We start from the raw sequence: 15,672 nt of genomic DNA, 5'->3' as shown, positions 1-15,672 counted from the left end.
GTGAGTGAACAGGTGAGTAGTACTGTTGAATACAGGTGAGTGAACAGGTGAGTAGTACTGTTGAATACAGGTGAGTGAACAGGTGAGTAGTACTGTTGAATACAGGTGAGTGAACAGGTGAGTAGTACTGTTGAATACAGGTGAGTAGTAGTGTTGAATACAGGTGAGTGAACAGGTGAGTAGTACTGTTGAATACAGGTGAGTAGTGCTGTTGAATACAGGTGAGTGAACAGGTGAGTAGTGATGTTGAATACAGGTGAGTAGTAGTGTTGAATACAGGTGAGTGAACAGGTGAGTAGTTCTGTTGAATACAGGTGAGTGAACAGGTGAGTAGTTCTGTTGAATACAGGTGAGTGAACAGGTGAGTAGTTCTGTTGAATACAGGTGAGTGAACAGGTGAGTAGTAGTGTTGAATACAGGTGAGTGAACAGGTGAGTAGTTCTGTTGAATACAGGTGAGTAGTTCTGTTGAATACAGGTGAGTAGTACTGTTGAATACAGGTGAGTGAACAGGTGAGTAGTAGTGTTGAATACAGGTGAGTGAACAGGTGAGTAGTACTGTTGAATACAGGTGAGTAGTAGTGTTGAATACAGGTGAGTGAACAGGTGAGTAGTGCTGTTGAATACAGGTGAGTGAACAGGTGAGTAGTGCTGTTGAATACAGGTGAGTGAACAGGTGAGTAGTGCTGTTGAATACAGGTGAGTGAACAGGTGAGTAGTGCTGTTGAATACAGGTGAGTGAACAGGTGAGTAGGTCTGTTGAATACAGGTGAGTGAACAGGTGAGTAGTGCTGTTGAATACAGGTGAGTAGTAGTGTTGAATACAGGTGAGTGAACAGGTGAGTAGTGCTGTTGAATACAGGTGAGTGAACAGGTGAGTAGTACTGTTGAATACAGGTGAGTGAACAGGTGAGTAGTAGTGTTGAATACAGGTGAGTGAACAGGTGAGTAGTGCTGTAGAATACAGGTGAGTGAACAGGTGAGTAGTACTGTTGAATACAGGTGAGTGAACAGGTGAGTAGTGCTGTTGAATACAGGTGAGTGAACAGGTGAGTAGTACTGTTGAATACAGGTGAGTGAACAGGTGAGTAGTGCTGTTGAATACAGGTGAGTGAACAGGTGAGTAGTAGTGTTGAATACAGGTGAGTGAACAGGTGAGTAGTGCTGTAGAATACAGGTGAGTGAACAGGTGAGTAGTACTGTTGAATACAGGTGAGTGAACAGGTGAGTAGTGCTGTTGAATACAGGTGAGTGAACAGGTGAGTAGTGCTGTTGAATACAGGTGAGTAGTACTGTTGAATACAGGTGAGTGAACAGGTGAGTAGTGCTGTTGAATACAGGTGAGTGAACAGGTGAGTAGTGCTGTTGAATACAGGTGAGTGAACAGGTGAGTAGTACTGTTGAATACAGGTGAGTAGTGCTGTTGAATACAGGTGAGTGAACAGGTGAGTAGTACTGTTGAATACAGGTGAGTAGTACTGTTGAATACAGGTGAGTGAACAGGTGAGTAGTACTGTTGAATACAGGTGAGTGAACAGGTGAGTAGTACTGTTGAATACAGGTGAGTGAACAGGTGAGTAGTACTGTTGAATACAGGTGAGTGAACAGGTGAGTAGTACTGTTGAATACAGGTGAGTGAACAGGTGAGTAGTACTGTTGAATACAGGTGAGTAGTAGTGTTGAATACAGGTGAGTGAACAGGTGAGTAGTACTGTTGAATACAGGTGAGTAGTGCTGTTGAATACAGGTGAGTGAACAGGTGAGTAGTGATGTTGAATACAGGTGAGTGAACAGGTGAGTAGTGCTGTTGAATACAGGTGAGTAGTAGTGTTGAATACAGGTGAGTGAACAGGTGAGTAGTGCTGTTGAATACAGGTGAGTGAACAGGTGAGTAGTGATGTTGAATACAGGTGAGTAGTAGTGTTGAATACAGGTGAGTGAACAGGTGAGTAGTAGTGTTGAATACAGGTGAGTAGTAGTGTTGAATACAGGTGAGTAGTGCTGTTGAATACAGGTGAGTGAACAGGTGAGTAGTGATGTTGAATACAGGTGAGTAGTAGTGTTGAATACAGGTGAGTGAACAGGTGAGTAGTACTGTTGAATACAGGTGAGTAGTAGTGTTGAATACAGGTGAGTGAACAGGTGAGTAGTGCTGTTGAATACAGGTGAGTGAACAGGTGAGTAGTTCTGTTGAATACAGGTGAGTAGTGCTGTTGAATACAGGTGAGTGAACAGGTGAGTAGTGCTGTTGAATACAGGTGAGTGAACAGGTGAGTAGTGCTGTTGAATACAGGTGAGTGAACAGGTGAGTAGTACTGTTGAATACAGGTGAGTGAACAGGTGAGTAGTGCTGTTGAATACAGGTGAGTAGTAGTGTTGAATACAGGTGAGTGAACAGGTGAGTAGTGCTGTTGAATACAGGTGAGTGAACAGGTGAGTAGTGCTGTTGAATACAGGTGAGTGAACAGGTGAGTAGTACTGTTGAATACAGGTGAGTAGTACTGTTGAATACAGGTGAGTAGTACTGTTGAATACAGGTGAGTGAACAGGTGAGTAGTGCTGTTGAATACAGGTGAGTGAACAGGTGAGTAGTGCTGTTGAATACAGGTGAGTGAACAGGTGAGTAGTACTGTTGAATACAGGTGAGTAGTAGTGTTGAATACAGGTGAGTAGTACTGTTGAATACAGGTGAGTGAACAGGTGAGTAGTACTGTTGAATACAGGTGAGTAGTAGTGTTGAATACAGGTGAGTGAACAGGTGAGTAGTGCTGTTGAATACAGGTGAGTGAACAGGTGAGTAGTGCTGTTGAATACAGGTGAGTGAACAGGTGAGTAGTACTGTTGAATACAGGTGAGTGAACAGGTGAGTAGTGCTGTTGAATACAGGTGAGTGAACAGGTGAGTAGTACTGTTGAATACAGGTGAGTAGTACTGTTGAATACAGGTGAGTAGTACTGTTGAATACAGGTGAGTAGTAGTGTTGAATACAGGTGAGTAGTACTGTTGAATACAGGTGAGTGAACAGGTGAGTAGTACTGTTGAATACAGGTGAGTGAACAGGTGAGTAGTACTGTTGAATACAGGTGAGTGAACAGGTGAGTAGTACTGTTGAATACAGGTGAGTAGTAGTGTTGAATACAGGTGAGTAGTACTGTTGAATACAGGTGAGTGAACAGGTGAGTAGTACTGTTGAATACAGGTGAGTAGTACTGTTGAATACAGGTGAGTGAACAGGTGAGTAGTGCTGTTGAATACAGGTGAGTAGTACTGTTGAATACAGGTGAGTAGTACTGTTGAATACAGGTGAGTAGTGCTGTTGAATACAGGTGAGTAGTACTGTTGAATACAGGTGAGTAGTAGTGTTGAATACAGGTGAGTGAACAGGTGAGTAGTGCTGTTGAATACAGGTGAGTGAACAGGTGAGTAGTGCTGTTGAATACAGGTGAGTGAACAGGTGAGTAGTGCTGTTGAATACAGGTGAGTGAACAGGTGAGTAGTACTGTTGAATACAGGTGAGTGAACAGGTGAGTAGTACTGTTGAATACAGGTGAGTAGTGCTGTTGAATACAGGTGAGTAGTACTGTTGAATACAGGTGAGTAGTACTGTTGAATACAGGTGAGTGAACAGGTGAGTAGTGCTGTAGAATACAGGTGAGTAGTGCTGTTGAATACAGGTGAGTAGTGCTGTTGAATACAGGTGAGTAGTGCTGTTGAATACAGGTGAGTAGTGCTGTTGAATACAGGTGAGTACTGCTGTTGAATACAGGTGAGTAGTACTGTTGAATACAGGTGAGTGAACAGGTGAGTAGTGCTGTTGAATACAGGTGAGTGAACAGGTGAGTAGTACTGTTGAATACAGGTGAGTGAACAGGTGAGTAGTACTGTTGAATACAGGTGAGTAGTGCTGTTGAATACAGGTGAGTGAACAGGTGAGTAGTACTGTTGAATACAGGTGAGTGAACAGGTGAGTAGTACTGTTGAATACAGGTGAGTGAACAGGTGAGTAGTACTGTTGAATACAGGTGAGTAGTAGTGTTGAATACAGGTGAGTGAACAGGTGAGTAGTACTGTTGAATACAGGTGAGTGAACAGGTGAGTAGTACTGTTGAATACAGGTGAGTAGTGCTGTTGAATACAGGTGAGTGAACAGGTGAGTAGTGATGTTGAATACAGGTGAGTAGTAGTGTTGAATACAGGTGAGTAGTGCTGTAGAATACAGGTGAGTGAACAGGTGAGTAGTAGTGTTGAATACAGGTGAGTGAACAGGTGAGTAGTGCTGTTGAATACAGGTGAGTGAACAGGTGAGTAGTGCTGTTGAATACAGGTGAGTGAACAGGTGAGTAGTACTGTTGAATACAGGTGAGTAGTACTGTTGAATACAGGTGAGTGAACAGGTGAGTAGTACTGTTGAATACAGGTGAGTGAACAGGTGAGTAGTACTGTTGAATACAGGTGAGTGAACAGGTGAGTAGTACTGTTGAATACAGGTGAGTGAACAGGTGAGTAGTACTGTTGAATACAGGTGAGTAGTAGTGTTGAATACAGGTGAGTGAACAGGTGAGTAGTACTGTTGAATACAGGTGAGTAGTGCTGTTGAATACAGGTGAGTGAACAGGTGAGTAGTGATGTTGAATACAGGTGAGTAGTAGTGTTGAATACAGGTGAGTGAACAGGTGAGTAGTTCTGTTGAATACAGGTGAGTGAACAGGTGAGTAGTTCTGTTGAATACAGGTGAGTGAACAGGTGAGTAGTTCTGTTGAATACAGGTGAGTGAACAGGTGAGTAGTAGTGTTGAATACAGGTGAGTGAACAGGTGAGTAGTTCTGTTGAATACAGGTGAGTAGTTCTGTTGAATACAGGTGAGTAGTACTGTTGAATACAGGTGAGTGAACAGGTGAGTAGTACTGTTGAATACAGGTGAGTAGTAGTGTTGAATACAGGTGAGTGAACAGGTGAGTAGTGCTGTTGAATACAGGTGAGTGAACAGGTGAGTAGTGCTGTTGAATACAGGTGAGTGAACAGGTGAGTAGTGCTGTTGAATACAGGTGAGTGAACAGGTGAGTAGTGCTGTTGAATACAGGTGAGTGAACAGGTGAGTAGGTCTGTTGAATACAGGTGAGTGAACAGGTGAGTAGTGCTGTTGAATACAGGTGAGTAGTAGTGTTGAATACAGGTGAGTGAACAGGTGAGTAGTGCTGTTGAATACAGGTGAGTGAACAGGTGAGTAGTACTGTTGAATACAGGTGAGTGAACAGGTGAGTAGTAGTGTTGAATACAGGTGAGTGAACAGGTGAGTAGTGCTGTAGAATACAGGTGAGTGAACAGGTGAGTAGTACTGTTGAATACAGGTGAGTGAACAGGTGAGTAGTGCTGTTGAATACAGGTGAGTGAACAGGTGAGTAGTACTGTTGAATACAGGTGAGTGAACAGGTGAGTAGTGCTGTTGAATACAGGTGAGTGAACAGGTGAGTAGTAGTGTTGAATACAGGTGAGTGAACAGGTGAGTAGTGCTGTAGAATACAGGTGAGTGAACAGGTGAGTAGTACTGTTGAATACAGGTGAGTGAACAGGTGAGTAGTGCTGTTGAATACAGGTGAGTGAACAGGTGAGTAGTGCTGTTGAATACAGGTGAGTAGTACTGTTGAATACAGGTGAGTGAACAGGTGAGTAGTGCTGTTGAATACAGGTGAGTGAACAGGTGAGTAGTGCTGTTGAATACAGGTGAGTGAACAGGTGAGTAGTACTGTTGAATACAGGTGAGTAGTGCTGTTGAATACAGGTGAGTGAACAGGTGAGTAGTACTGTTGAATACAGGTGAGTAGTACTGTTGAATACAGGTGAGTGAACAGGTGAGTAGTACTGTTGAATACAGGTGAGTGAACAGGTGAGTAGTACTGTTGAATACAGGTGAGTGAACAGGTGAGTAGTACTGTTGAATACAGGTGAGTGAACAGGTGAGTAGTACTGTTGAATACAGGTGAGTGAACAGGTGAGTAGTACTGTTGAATACAGGTGAGTAGTAGTGTTGAATACAGGTGAGTGAACAGGTGAGTAGTACTGTTGAATACAGGTGAGTAGTGCTGTTGAATACAGGTGAGTGAACAGGTGAGTAGTGATGTTGAATACAGGTGAGTGAACAGGTGAGTAGTGCTGTTGAATACAGGTGAGTAGTAGTGTTGAATACAGGTGAGTGAACAGGTGAGTAGTGCTGTTGAATACAGGTGAGTGAACAGGTGAGTAGTGATGTTGAATACAGGTGAGTAGTAGTGTTGAATACAGGTGAGTGAACAGGTGAGTAGTAGTGTTGAATACAGGTGAGTAGTAGTGTTGAATACAGGTGAGTAGTGCTGTTGAATACAGGTGAGTGAACAGGTGAGTAGTGATGTTGAATACAGGTGAGTAGTAGTGTTGAATACAGGTGAGTGAACAGGTGAGTAGTACTGTTGAATACAGGTGAGTAGTAGTGTTGAATACAGGTGAGTGAACAGGTGAGTAGTGCTGTTGAATACAGGTGAGTGAACAGGTGAGTAGTTCTGTTGAATACAGGTGAGTAGTGCTGTTGAATACAGGTGAGTGAACAGGTGAGTAGTGCTGTTGAATACAGGTGAGTGAACAGGTGAGTAGTGCTGTTGAATACAGGTGAGTGAACAGGTGAGTAGTACTGTTGAATACAGGTGAGTGAACAGGTGAGTAGTGCTGTTGAATACAGGTGAGTAGTAGTGTTGAATACAGGTGAGTGAACAGGTGAGTAGTGCTGTTGAATACAGGTGAGTGAACAGGTGAGTAGTGCTGTTGAATACAGGTGAGTGAACAGGTGAGTAGTGCTGTTGAATACAGGTGAGTGAACAGGTGAGTAGTGCTGTAGAATACAGGTGAGTAGTGCTGTTGAATACAGGTGAGTGAACAGGTGAGTAGTAGTGTTGAATACAGGTGAGTGAACAGGTGAGTAGTGCTGTAGAATACAGGTGAGTGAACAGGTGAGTAGTACTGTTGAATACAGGTGAGTGAACAGGTGAGTAGTACTGTTGAATACAGGTGAGTAGTACTGTTGAATACAGGTGAGTAGTAGTGTTGAATACAGGTGAGTGAACAGGTGAGTAGTACTGTTGAATACAGGTGAGTGAACAGGTGAGTAGTACTGTTGAATACAGGTGAGTGAACAGGTGAGTAGTACTGTTGAATACAGGTGAGTAGTGCTGTTGAATACAGGTGAGTGAACAGGTGAGTAGTGCTGTTGAATACAGGTGAGTGAACAGGTGAGTAGTACTGTTGAATACAGGTGAGTGAACAGGTGAGTAGTGCTGTTGAATACAGGTGAGTAGTAGTGTTGAATACAGGTGAGTGAACAGGTGAGTAGTGCTGTTGAATACAGGTGAGTAGTACTGTTGAATACAGGTGAGTGAACAGGTGAGTAGTGCTGTTGAATACAGGTGAGTAGTACTGTTGAATACAGGTGAGTGAACAGGTGAGTAGTGCTGTTGAATACAGGTGAGTGAACAGGTGAGTAGTAGTGTTGAATACAGGTGAGTGAACAGGTGAGTAGTGCTGTTGAATACAGGTGAGTGAACAGGTGAGTAGTAGTGTTGAATACAGGTGAGTGAACAGGTGAGTAGTGCTGTTGAATACAGGTGAGTGAACAGGTGAGTAGTGCTGTTGAATACAGGTGAGTAGTACTGTTGAATACAGGTGAGTGAACAGGTGAGTAGTGCTGTTGAATACAGGTGAGTGAACAGGTGAGTAGTGCTGTTGAATACAGGTGAGTGAACAGGTGAGTAGTACTGTTGAATACAGGTGAGTAGTGCTGTTGAATACAGGTGAGTGAACAGGTGAGTAGTAGTGTTGAATACAGGTGAGTGAACAGGTGAGTAGTAGTGTTGAATACAGGTGAGTGAACAGGTGAGTAGTACTGTTGAATACAGGTGAGTGAACAGGTGAGTAGTGCTGTTGAATACAGGTGAGTGAACAGGTGAGTAGTACTGTTGAATACAGGTGAGTGAACAGGTGAGTAGTACTGTTGAATACAGGTGAGTAGTACTGTTGAATACAGGTGAGTAGTACTGTTGAATACAGGTGAGTAGTACTGTTGAATACAGGTGAGTGAACAGGTGAGTAGTAGTGTTGAATACAGGTGAGTGAACAGGTGAGTAGTACTGTTGAATACAGGTGAGTAGTACTGTTGAATACAGGTGAGTAGTACTGTTGAATACAGGTGAGTAGTACTGTTGAATACAGGTGAGTGAACAGGTGAGTAGTAGTGTTGAATACAGGTGAGTGAACAGGTGAGTAGTACTGTTGAATACAGGTGAGTAGTGCTGTTGAATACAGGTGAGTGAACAGGTGAGTAGTAGTGTTGAATACAGGTGAGTGAACAGGTGAGTAGTACTGTTGAATACAGGTGAGTAGTGCTGTTGAATACAGGTGAGTGAACAGGTGAGTAGTAGTGTTGAATACAGGTGAGTGAACAGGTGAGTAGTAGTGTTGAATACAGGTGAGTGAACAGGTGAGTAGTGCTGTTGAATACAGGTGAGTGAACAGGTGAGTAGTGCTGTTGAATACAGGTGAGTAGTGCTGTTGAATACAGGTGAGTGAACAGGTGAGTAGTAGTGTTGAATACAGGTGAGTGAACAGGTGAGTAGTAGTGTTGAATACAGGTGAGTGAACAGGTGAGTAGTAGTGTTGAATACAGGTGAGTAGTGCTGTTGAATACAGGTGAGTGAACAGGTGAGTAGTAGTGTTGAATACAGGTGAGTGAACAGGTGAGTAGTACTGTTGAATACAGGTGAGTAGTGCTGTTGAATACAGGTGAGTGAACAGGTGAGTAGTAGTGTTGAATACAGGTGAGTGAACAGGTGAGTAGTACTGTTGAATACAGGTGAGTAGTACTGTTGAATACAGGTGAGTAGTACTGTTGAATACAGGTGAGTAGTGCTGTTGAATACAGGTGAGTGAACAGGTGAGTAGTGCTGTAGAATACAGGTGAGTGAACAGGTGAGTAGTGCTGTTGAATACAGGTGAGTGAACAGGTGAGTAGTGCTGTAGAATACAGGTGAGTGAACAGGTGAGTAGTGCTGTTGAATACAGGTGAGTAGTAGTGTTGAATACAGGTGAGTGAACAGGTGAGTAGTGCTGTAGAATACAGGTGAGTGAACAGGTGAGTAGTGCTGTTGAATACAGGTGAGTAGTAGTGTTGAATACAGGTGAGTGAACAGGTGAGTAGTAGTGTTGAATACAGGTGAGTGAACAGGTGAGTAGTAGTGTTGAATACAGGTGAGTGAACAGGTGAGTAGTGCTGTTGAATACAGGTGAGTAGTGCTGTTGAATACAGGTGAGTAGTGCTGTAGAATACAGGTGAGTGAACAGGTGAGTAGTACTGTTGAATACAGGTGAGTGAACAGGTGAGTAGTGCTGTTGAATACAGGTGAGTGAACAGGTGAGTAGTACTGTTGAATACAGGTGAGTGAACAGGTGAGTAGTGCTGTTGAATACAGGTGAGTGAACAGGTGAGTAGTGCTGTAGAATACAGGTGAGTAGTAGTGTTGAATACAGGTGAGTGAACAGGTGAGTAGTAGTGTTGAATACAGGTGAGTGAACAGGTGAGTAGTGCTGTTGAATACAGGTGAGTAGTAGTGTTGAATACAGGTGAGTGAACAGGTGAGTAGTAGTGTTGAATACAGGTGAGTGAACAGGTGAGTATTACTGTTGAATACAGGTGAGTAGTAGTGTTGAATACAGGTGAGTGAACAGGTGAGTATTACTGTAGAATACAGGTGAGTAGTGCTGTTGAATACAGGTGAGTGAACAGGTGAGTAGTACTGTTGAATACAGGTGAGTGAACAGGTGAGTAGTGCTGTTGAATACAGGTGAGTGAACAGGTGAGTAGTACTGTTGAATACAGGTGAGTGAACAGGTGAGTAGTGCTGTAGAATACAGGTGAGTGAACAGGTGAGTAGTACTGTTGAATACAGGTGAGTGAACAGGTGAGTAGTGCTGTTGAATACAGGTGAGTGAACAGGTGAGTAGTGCTGTTGAATACAGGTGAGTAGTACTGTTGAATACAGGTGAGTGAACAGGTGAGTAGTGCTGTTGAATACAGGTGAGTGAACAGGTGAGTAGTGCTGTTGAATACAGGTGAGTGAACAGGTGAGTAGTACTGTTGAATACAGGTGAGTAGTGCTGTTGAATACAGGTGAGTGAACAGGTGAGTAGTAGTGTTGAATACAGGTGAGTAGTACTGTTGAATACAGGTGAGTGAACAGGTGAGTAGTAGTGTTGAATACAGGTGAGTAGTAGTGTTGAATACAGGTGAGTGAACAGGTGAGTAGTACTGTTGAATACAGGTGAGTAGTACTGTTGAATACAGGTGAGTAGTGCTGTTGAATACAGGTGAGTAGTACTGTTGAATACAGGTGAGTAGTACTGTTGAATACAGGTGAGTGAACAGGTGAGTAGTACTGTTGAATACAGGTGAGTGAACAGGTGAGTAGTGCTGTTGAATACAGGTGAGTGAACAGGTGAGTAGTGCTGTAGAATACAGGTGAGTGAACAGGTGAGTAGTAGTGTTGAATACAGGTGAGTGAACAGGTGAGTAGTACTGTTGAATACAGGTGAGTGAACAGGTGAGTAGTGCTGTTGAATACAGGTGAGTGAACAGGTGAGTAGTGCTGTTGAATACAGGTGAGTAGTAGTGTTGAATACAGGTGAGTGAACAGGTGAGTAGTACTGTTGAATACAGGTGAGTAGTAGTGTTGAATACAGGTGAGTGAACAGGTGAGTAGTAGTGTTGAATACAGGTGAGTGAACAGGTGAGTAGTGATGTTGAATACAGGTGAGTGAACAGGTGAGTAGTACTGTTGAATACAGGTGAGTAGTAGTGTTGAATACAGGTGAGTGAACAGGTGAGTAGTACTGTTGAATACAGGTGAGTAGTAGTGTTGAATACAGGTGAGTAGTACTGTTGAATACAGGTGAGTAGTGCTGTTGAATACAGGTGAGTGAACAGGTGAGTAGTACTGTTGAATACAGGTGAGTGAACAGGTGAGTAGTACTGTTGAATACAGGTGAGTAGTAGTGTTGAATACAGGTGAGTGAACAGGTGAGTAGTACTGTTGAATACAGGTGAGTAGTAGTGTTGAATACAGGTGAGTGAACAGGTGAGTAGTACTGTTGAATACAGGTGAGTAGTGCTGTTGAATACAGGTGAGTGAACAGGTGAGTAGTGCTGTAGAATACAGGTGAGTGAACAGGTGAGTAGTGCTGTTGAATACAGGTGAGTGAACAGGTGAGTAGTAGTGTTGAATACAGGTGAGTGAACAGGTGAGTAGTGCTGTTGAATACAGGTGAGTGAACAGGTGAGTAGTGCTGTTGAATACAGGTGAGTAGTAGTGTTGAATACAGGTGAGTGAACAGGTGAGTAGTGCTGTAGAATACAGGTGAGTGAACAGGTGAGTAGTGCTGTTGAATACAGGTGAGTAGTGCTGTAGAATACAGGTGAGTGAACAGGTGAGTAGTGCTGTTGAATACAGGTGAGTAGTAGTGTTGAATACAGGTGAGTAGTGCTGTAGAATACAGGTGAGTGAACAGGTGAGTAGTGCTGTTGAATACAGGTGAGTAGTAGTGTTGAATACAGGTGAGTGAACAGGTGAGTAGTGCTGTAGAATACAGGTGAGTGAACAGGTGAGTAGTGCTGTAGAATACAGGTGAGTGAACAGGTGAGTAGTGCTGTTGAATACAGGTGAGTAGTACTGTTGAATACAGGTGAGTAGTAGTGTTGAATACAGGTGAGTAGTGCTGTTGAATACAGGTGAGTAGTAGTGTTGAATACAGGTGAGTAGTAGTGTTGAATACAGGTGAGTAGTACTGTTGAATACAGGTGAGTAGTGCTGTTGAATACAGGTGAGTAGTAGTGTTGAATACAGGTGAGTAGTGCTGTTGAATACAGGTGAGTAGTGCTGTTGAATACAGGTGAGTAGTGCTGTTGAATACAGGTGAGTAGTACTGTTGAATACAGGTGAGTAGTGCTGTTGAATACAGGTGAGTAGTAGTGTTGAATACAGGTGAGTAGTAGTGTTGAATACAGGTGAGTAGTAGTGTTGAATACAGGTGAGTAGTACTGTTGAATACAGGTGAGTAGTAGTGTTGAATACAGGTGAGTAGTAGTGTTGAATACAGGTGAGTAGTGCTGTTGAATACAGGTGAGTAGTAGTGTTGAATACAGGTGAGTAGTAGTGTTGAATACAGGTGAGTAGTGCTGTAGAATACAGGTGAGTGAACAGGTGAGTAGTGCTGTTGAATACAGGTGAGTGAACAGGTGAGTAGTAGTGTTGAATACAGGTGAGTGAACAGGTGAGTAGTAGTGTTGAATACAGGTGAGTGAACAGGTGAGTAGTGCTGTTGAATACAGGTGAGTAGTACTGTTGCAGGTAAGGACACACACTAACTCACATCTGCTTCAACCATTCAATCTTCCTCCTCTTCTTCCTCCTGTCCACGTCCTGACGACGCTGCAGTTTGGAATTGTGAAACTCCACCTTCCTGCCATTGGTCTCCAACGTGATGATGTCACCTAACAGAGCAGCCTGAACCAATACAGAGAGAGTGCACAGCGCTTCTCAAATGATTCTTCTTTCACAGAGTAGCTGAGTACTGCACTAAAACAATGAAGGCAAACAAAGTATCTCTGTTGGCGGTTCCAACCCTATCATACTGAACCCACATCTGATACAGTGTGATATCATGGAATCAGAACTGCTGCACCACCTTCCCAGAGAGCAGTCTCCAGCCGTTGTTCTCCACGCGGTGGTACCAGCCAGCATGGTCGTCCTGCACCTGGGTCCTCCCGTTGTGTATCTGCCTGGGGACGGACCTCTTCTGTCTGGGGTGGGTGTAGTCCTTGGGGCTGTTGGCACACATGTCCACGATGGGTCGATGGGTGTAGATCTTATAGTAGATGCTCGGTGGAAAGGTGGTCTGTGAGGGGAGAGAAAAACTAATCTCACATTAGCATGCACACATCTATTTGTATTGCATAAATCATCGTAGATAGATTTTGAAATAAATTCAGGTATTAGTATTGCGAGTGATGGGTGTTTATCTAAGCAATAAGGCCCAGGGATGTGTTGTATATGGCTAATATACCACGGCTAATGGCTATTCTTATGCACGATGCAACGCGGAGTGCCTGGATACAGCCCTTAGCCGTGGTATATTGGCCATATACCACAAAACCTGAGGTGCCTTATTGCTATTGAAAACTGGTTACCAACGTAATTAGAGCCGTAATACATGTTTTGTCATACCGGGGTCTGAAGAAGACAGCTTGTCTGTCCAAACATTGGTTATTAAATTATTGCATCGGAGCTCCTAGAGTGTGAGGCTCTCCTTCTCTTTCTCATATGGTCTGATATAACACAGCTGTCAGCCAATCAGCATTCGGGGCTTGAACCACCCAGATTATAATGTGCATTTTAGCACTGACAAAATGAACTTACCCCTCCCAGTCTGAATCTGATGTGGACTCCTGCAGCAGCATCCAGAATATTTGCCTGCAACAACCATAGTAACATTCATAATGTGTCTGTCTGTGTGTGTGTGTGTATATCTGGTGTCTGTACCTCTCTGGGATTGACATTTTTGAGCAGGAGTCGAGGTTCTCCCTGGTTACGGAACCTCACAAGGTTCTTGAAGTACTGGAACACGCGTGTATCCTACACATAGGATATAGAGAGGTTACACTGTCTGTGCGTGTTAGTGTGTGTGTGTGTTGTATTGTGGTTCCACCCACCACATGTCTCCTCCATGTCCTCTGTATCATCCTGGCAGCCCTGTGGTAGACTCTCTGCTGCCTGCCGTCCAGCTCCATCATCTCCTCCACTGGGGGGGACGAAGGGGCACTGGGAGGGGATTAAAGGGGTAACTATGGTGGGCTGAGATCCGTGTTTGAAGTGGGGTGGTGTGACTGGTACTAAGAACCTTCATTTTTACTGCTTGAGTTGTGGCATATCATCTTATACCTGCTCTAAAATACTGAGGCATGGTAACTTTAGGTGTTAGGTGGTGGAGGCGTATCCATTTCATGTTGAGTTTAGGAATAACTTCTACTAACCTTTCTATTGCGTAATTGTTCTTCTCCATGCTTATGAACTGGACCTGTGCCTGTGACCGAAATGGGTAAATACAAAGTGCATTAAAGAACTGATGTTATGCAACGGCCACAATGGACAGAGAACCAATGTAGCAAAACAGGACACAGGAACGCGTAGAATACACACTGGCAAAAGACAAGACAGACAAGTGACTCGCCCAGCATCTGCGTCAGAAAACGGAACCGTCTACATTCGTCGCACTATGATGATCCAACCACCTATTCCAATTGCGCACAGAACTTACCCTAAATGTGTCTGTTCAAAACAGAAAGCTTGAACCTTTGAAAGATATAGATGACAAGTTAGTTAATCCATGTCATCATTTGTTTTCGTTACATATATTTGCAAAACATGCCCTAAACGCAGGGTTTGTATGTTCGGGATTTCAGCTGTTTGAGCAAACGCCATTTGGTTACCAAGCAACATGCAGAGCGTGTCACGAGCTACATTTCCATCCAATTGGCGACGTCTTGTCACGCGAATATGCAAAAATTCGCATACAAACAAAATGCTATATTCCTACCACAATTGTGTTTCCATCAGGTATATTTAGTTTCGAATAAAAGTATGTGCGTGATGATGTAGTGCACGTACACATTTTTGCAGTTACACGAGTTTCCATCGCATTTACCGTGGCCTTTTTATTGCATTTACTTTACTTATCTCACCTCATTTGCTCACATTGTATATATACTTATTTTTATACTGTATTATTTATTGACTGTATGTTTGTTTTACTCCATGTGTTACTCTGTGTTGTTGTATGTGTCGAACTGCTTTGCTTTAACTTGGCCAGGTCGCAGTTGTAAATGAGAACTTGTTCTCAACTTGCCTACCTGGTTAAATAAAGGATTTATTTTCATTTTAAACTGTATTCAACTCAAAAAAATTTGCGTTTTATAGCGAGTTTGCCTACGCGACAGCCAGTCGATATAGCGCGGGTATAGCCTAAATGATGATATTATAATGGATAAAAGAGAAATATTGATTTTATTTGTCAAACGAATAAGAATAAGACCCCTTAATATATATTGGAAATGAGCATCAAGCTCATCACTTTACACGGTCACCCATGGGCGGACTGGGACAACAATTCTGGCCCCCCCACACACACACATGAGATCTCTGCTGTTGCAGCAGCTCTGTGTCTATGGATGTTATTGTCTACTTAACGTTTAGGATGTGAGGAATTGCAAGGGACTGAAACTCTGCATCCAGTGTCTCTATGGAGAATGAAGATTCTATACAAATACAAAATCAAATTAGTTAATCACACATTACACACTGTCCCTCTAGAAAAAGAGGGAAATACTGTACGTCAGTATACTCTAGTTTACACAGAGCAGTGCATGCAAGGCAACAAGGCAGTTGAGGACAGCTTCAATCTCACCCAGTGGTGCAGGTGTAGGGGTGGCCATGCATACGCCCACCTACTTCTGGGCCAGCCCAGCCTCACATTCAATTTGCGCATATATGTACAAAATGTATTTGCAGCCTGTGTGCCCAGACAGGCTGCAAATACATTTTGTACA

The 15,672-nt window shown here is 43.2% G+C and overlaps 1 protein-coding gene across 1 annotated transcript in view; it reads right to left on the bottom strand.

Moving 5' to 3' along the window:
• The window catches only part of c15h11orf65 (chromosome 15 C11orf65 homolog), a 34,440-nt gene extending 19,071 nt beyond the window's left edge, over nt 1-15,369 (bottom strand). The window contains exons 1-6 of the mRNA XM_036943688.2: nt 14,101-15,369; nt 13,780-13,888; nt 13,610-13,702; nt 13,487-13,540; nt 12,756-12,965; nt 12,441-12,574 (exon numbers count right to left, since the gene is read on the bottom strand). Coding sequence (XP_036799583.2) covers nt 12,441-12,574; nt 12,756-12,965; nt 13,487-13,540; nt 13,610-13,702; nt 13,780-13,888; nt 14,101-14,129 — 629 coding nt within the window. The 5' untranslated portion in view covers nt 14,130-15,369. The remainder of the gene's footprint in view (nt 1-12,440; nt 12,575-12,755; nt 12,966-13,486; nt 13,541-13,609; nt 13,703-13,779; nt 13,889-14,100) is intronic.
• Between the last annotated feature and the right edge of the window lie 303 nt (nt 15,370-15,672).

This window comes from Oncorhynchus mykiss, chromosome 15 (assembly GCF_057628025.1).
Source record: "Oncorhynchus mykiss isolate SJ-2025 chromosome 15, ASM5762802v1, whole genome shotgun sequence".
In the NCBI taxonomy this organism is placed as follows: Eukaryota; Metazoa; Chordata; class Actinopteri; order Salmoniformes; family Salmonidae; genus Oncorhynchus; species Oncorhynchus mykiss.
Note: the sequence above shows the minus strand (reverse complement) of the source record. Positions and strands in the feature narration are given on the sequence as shown.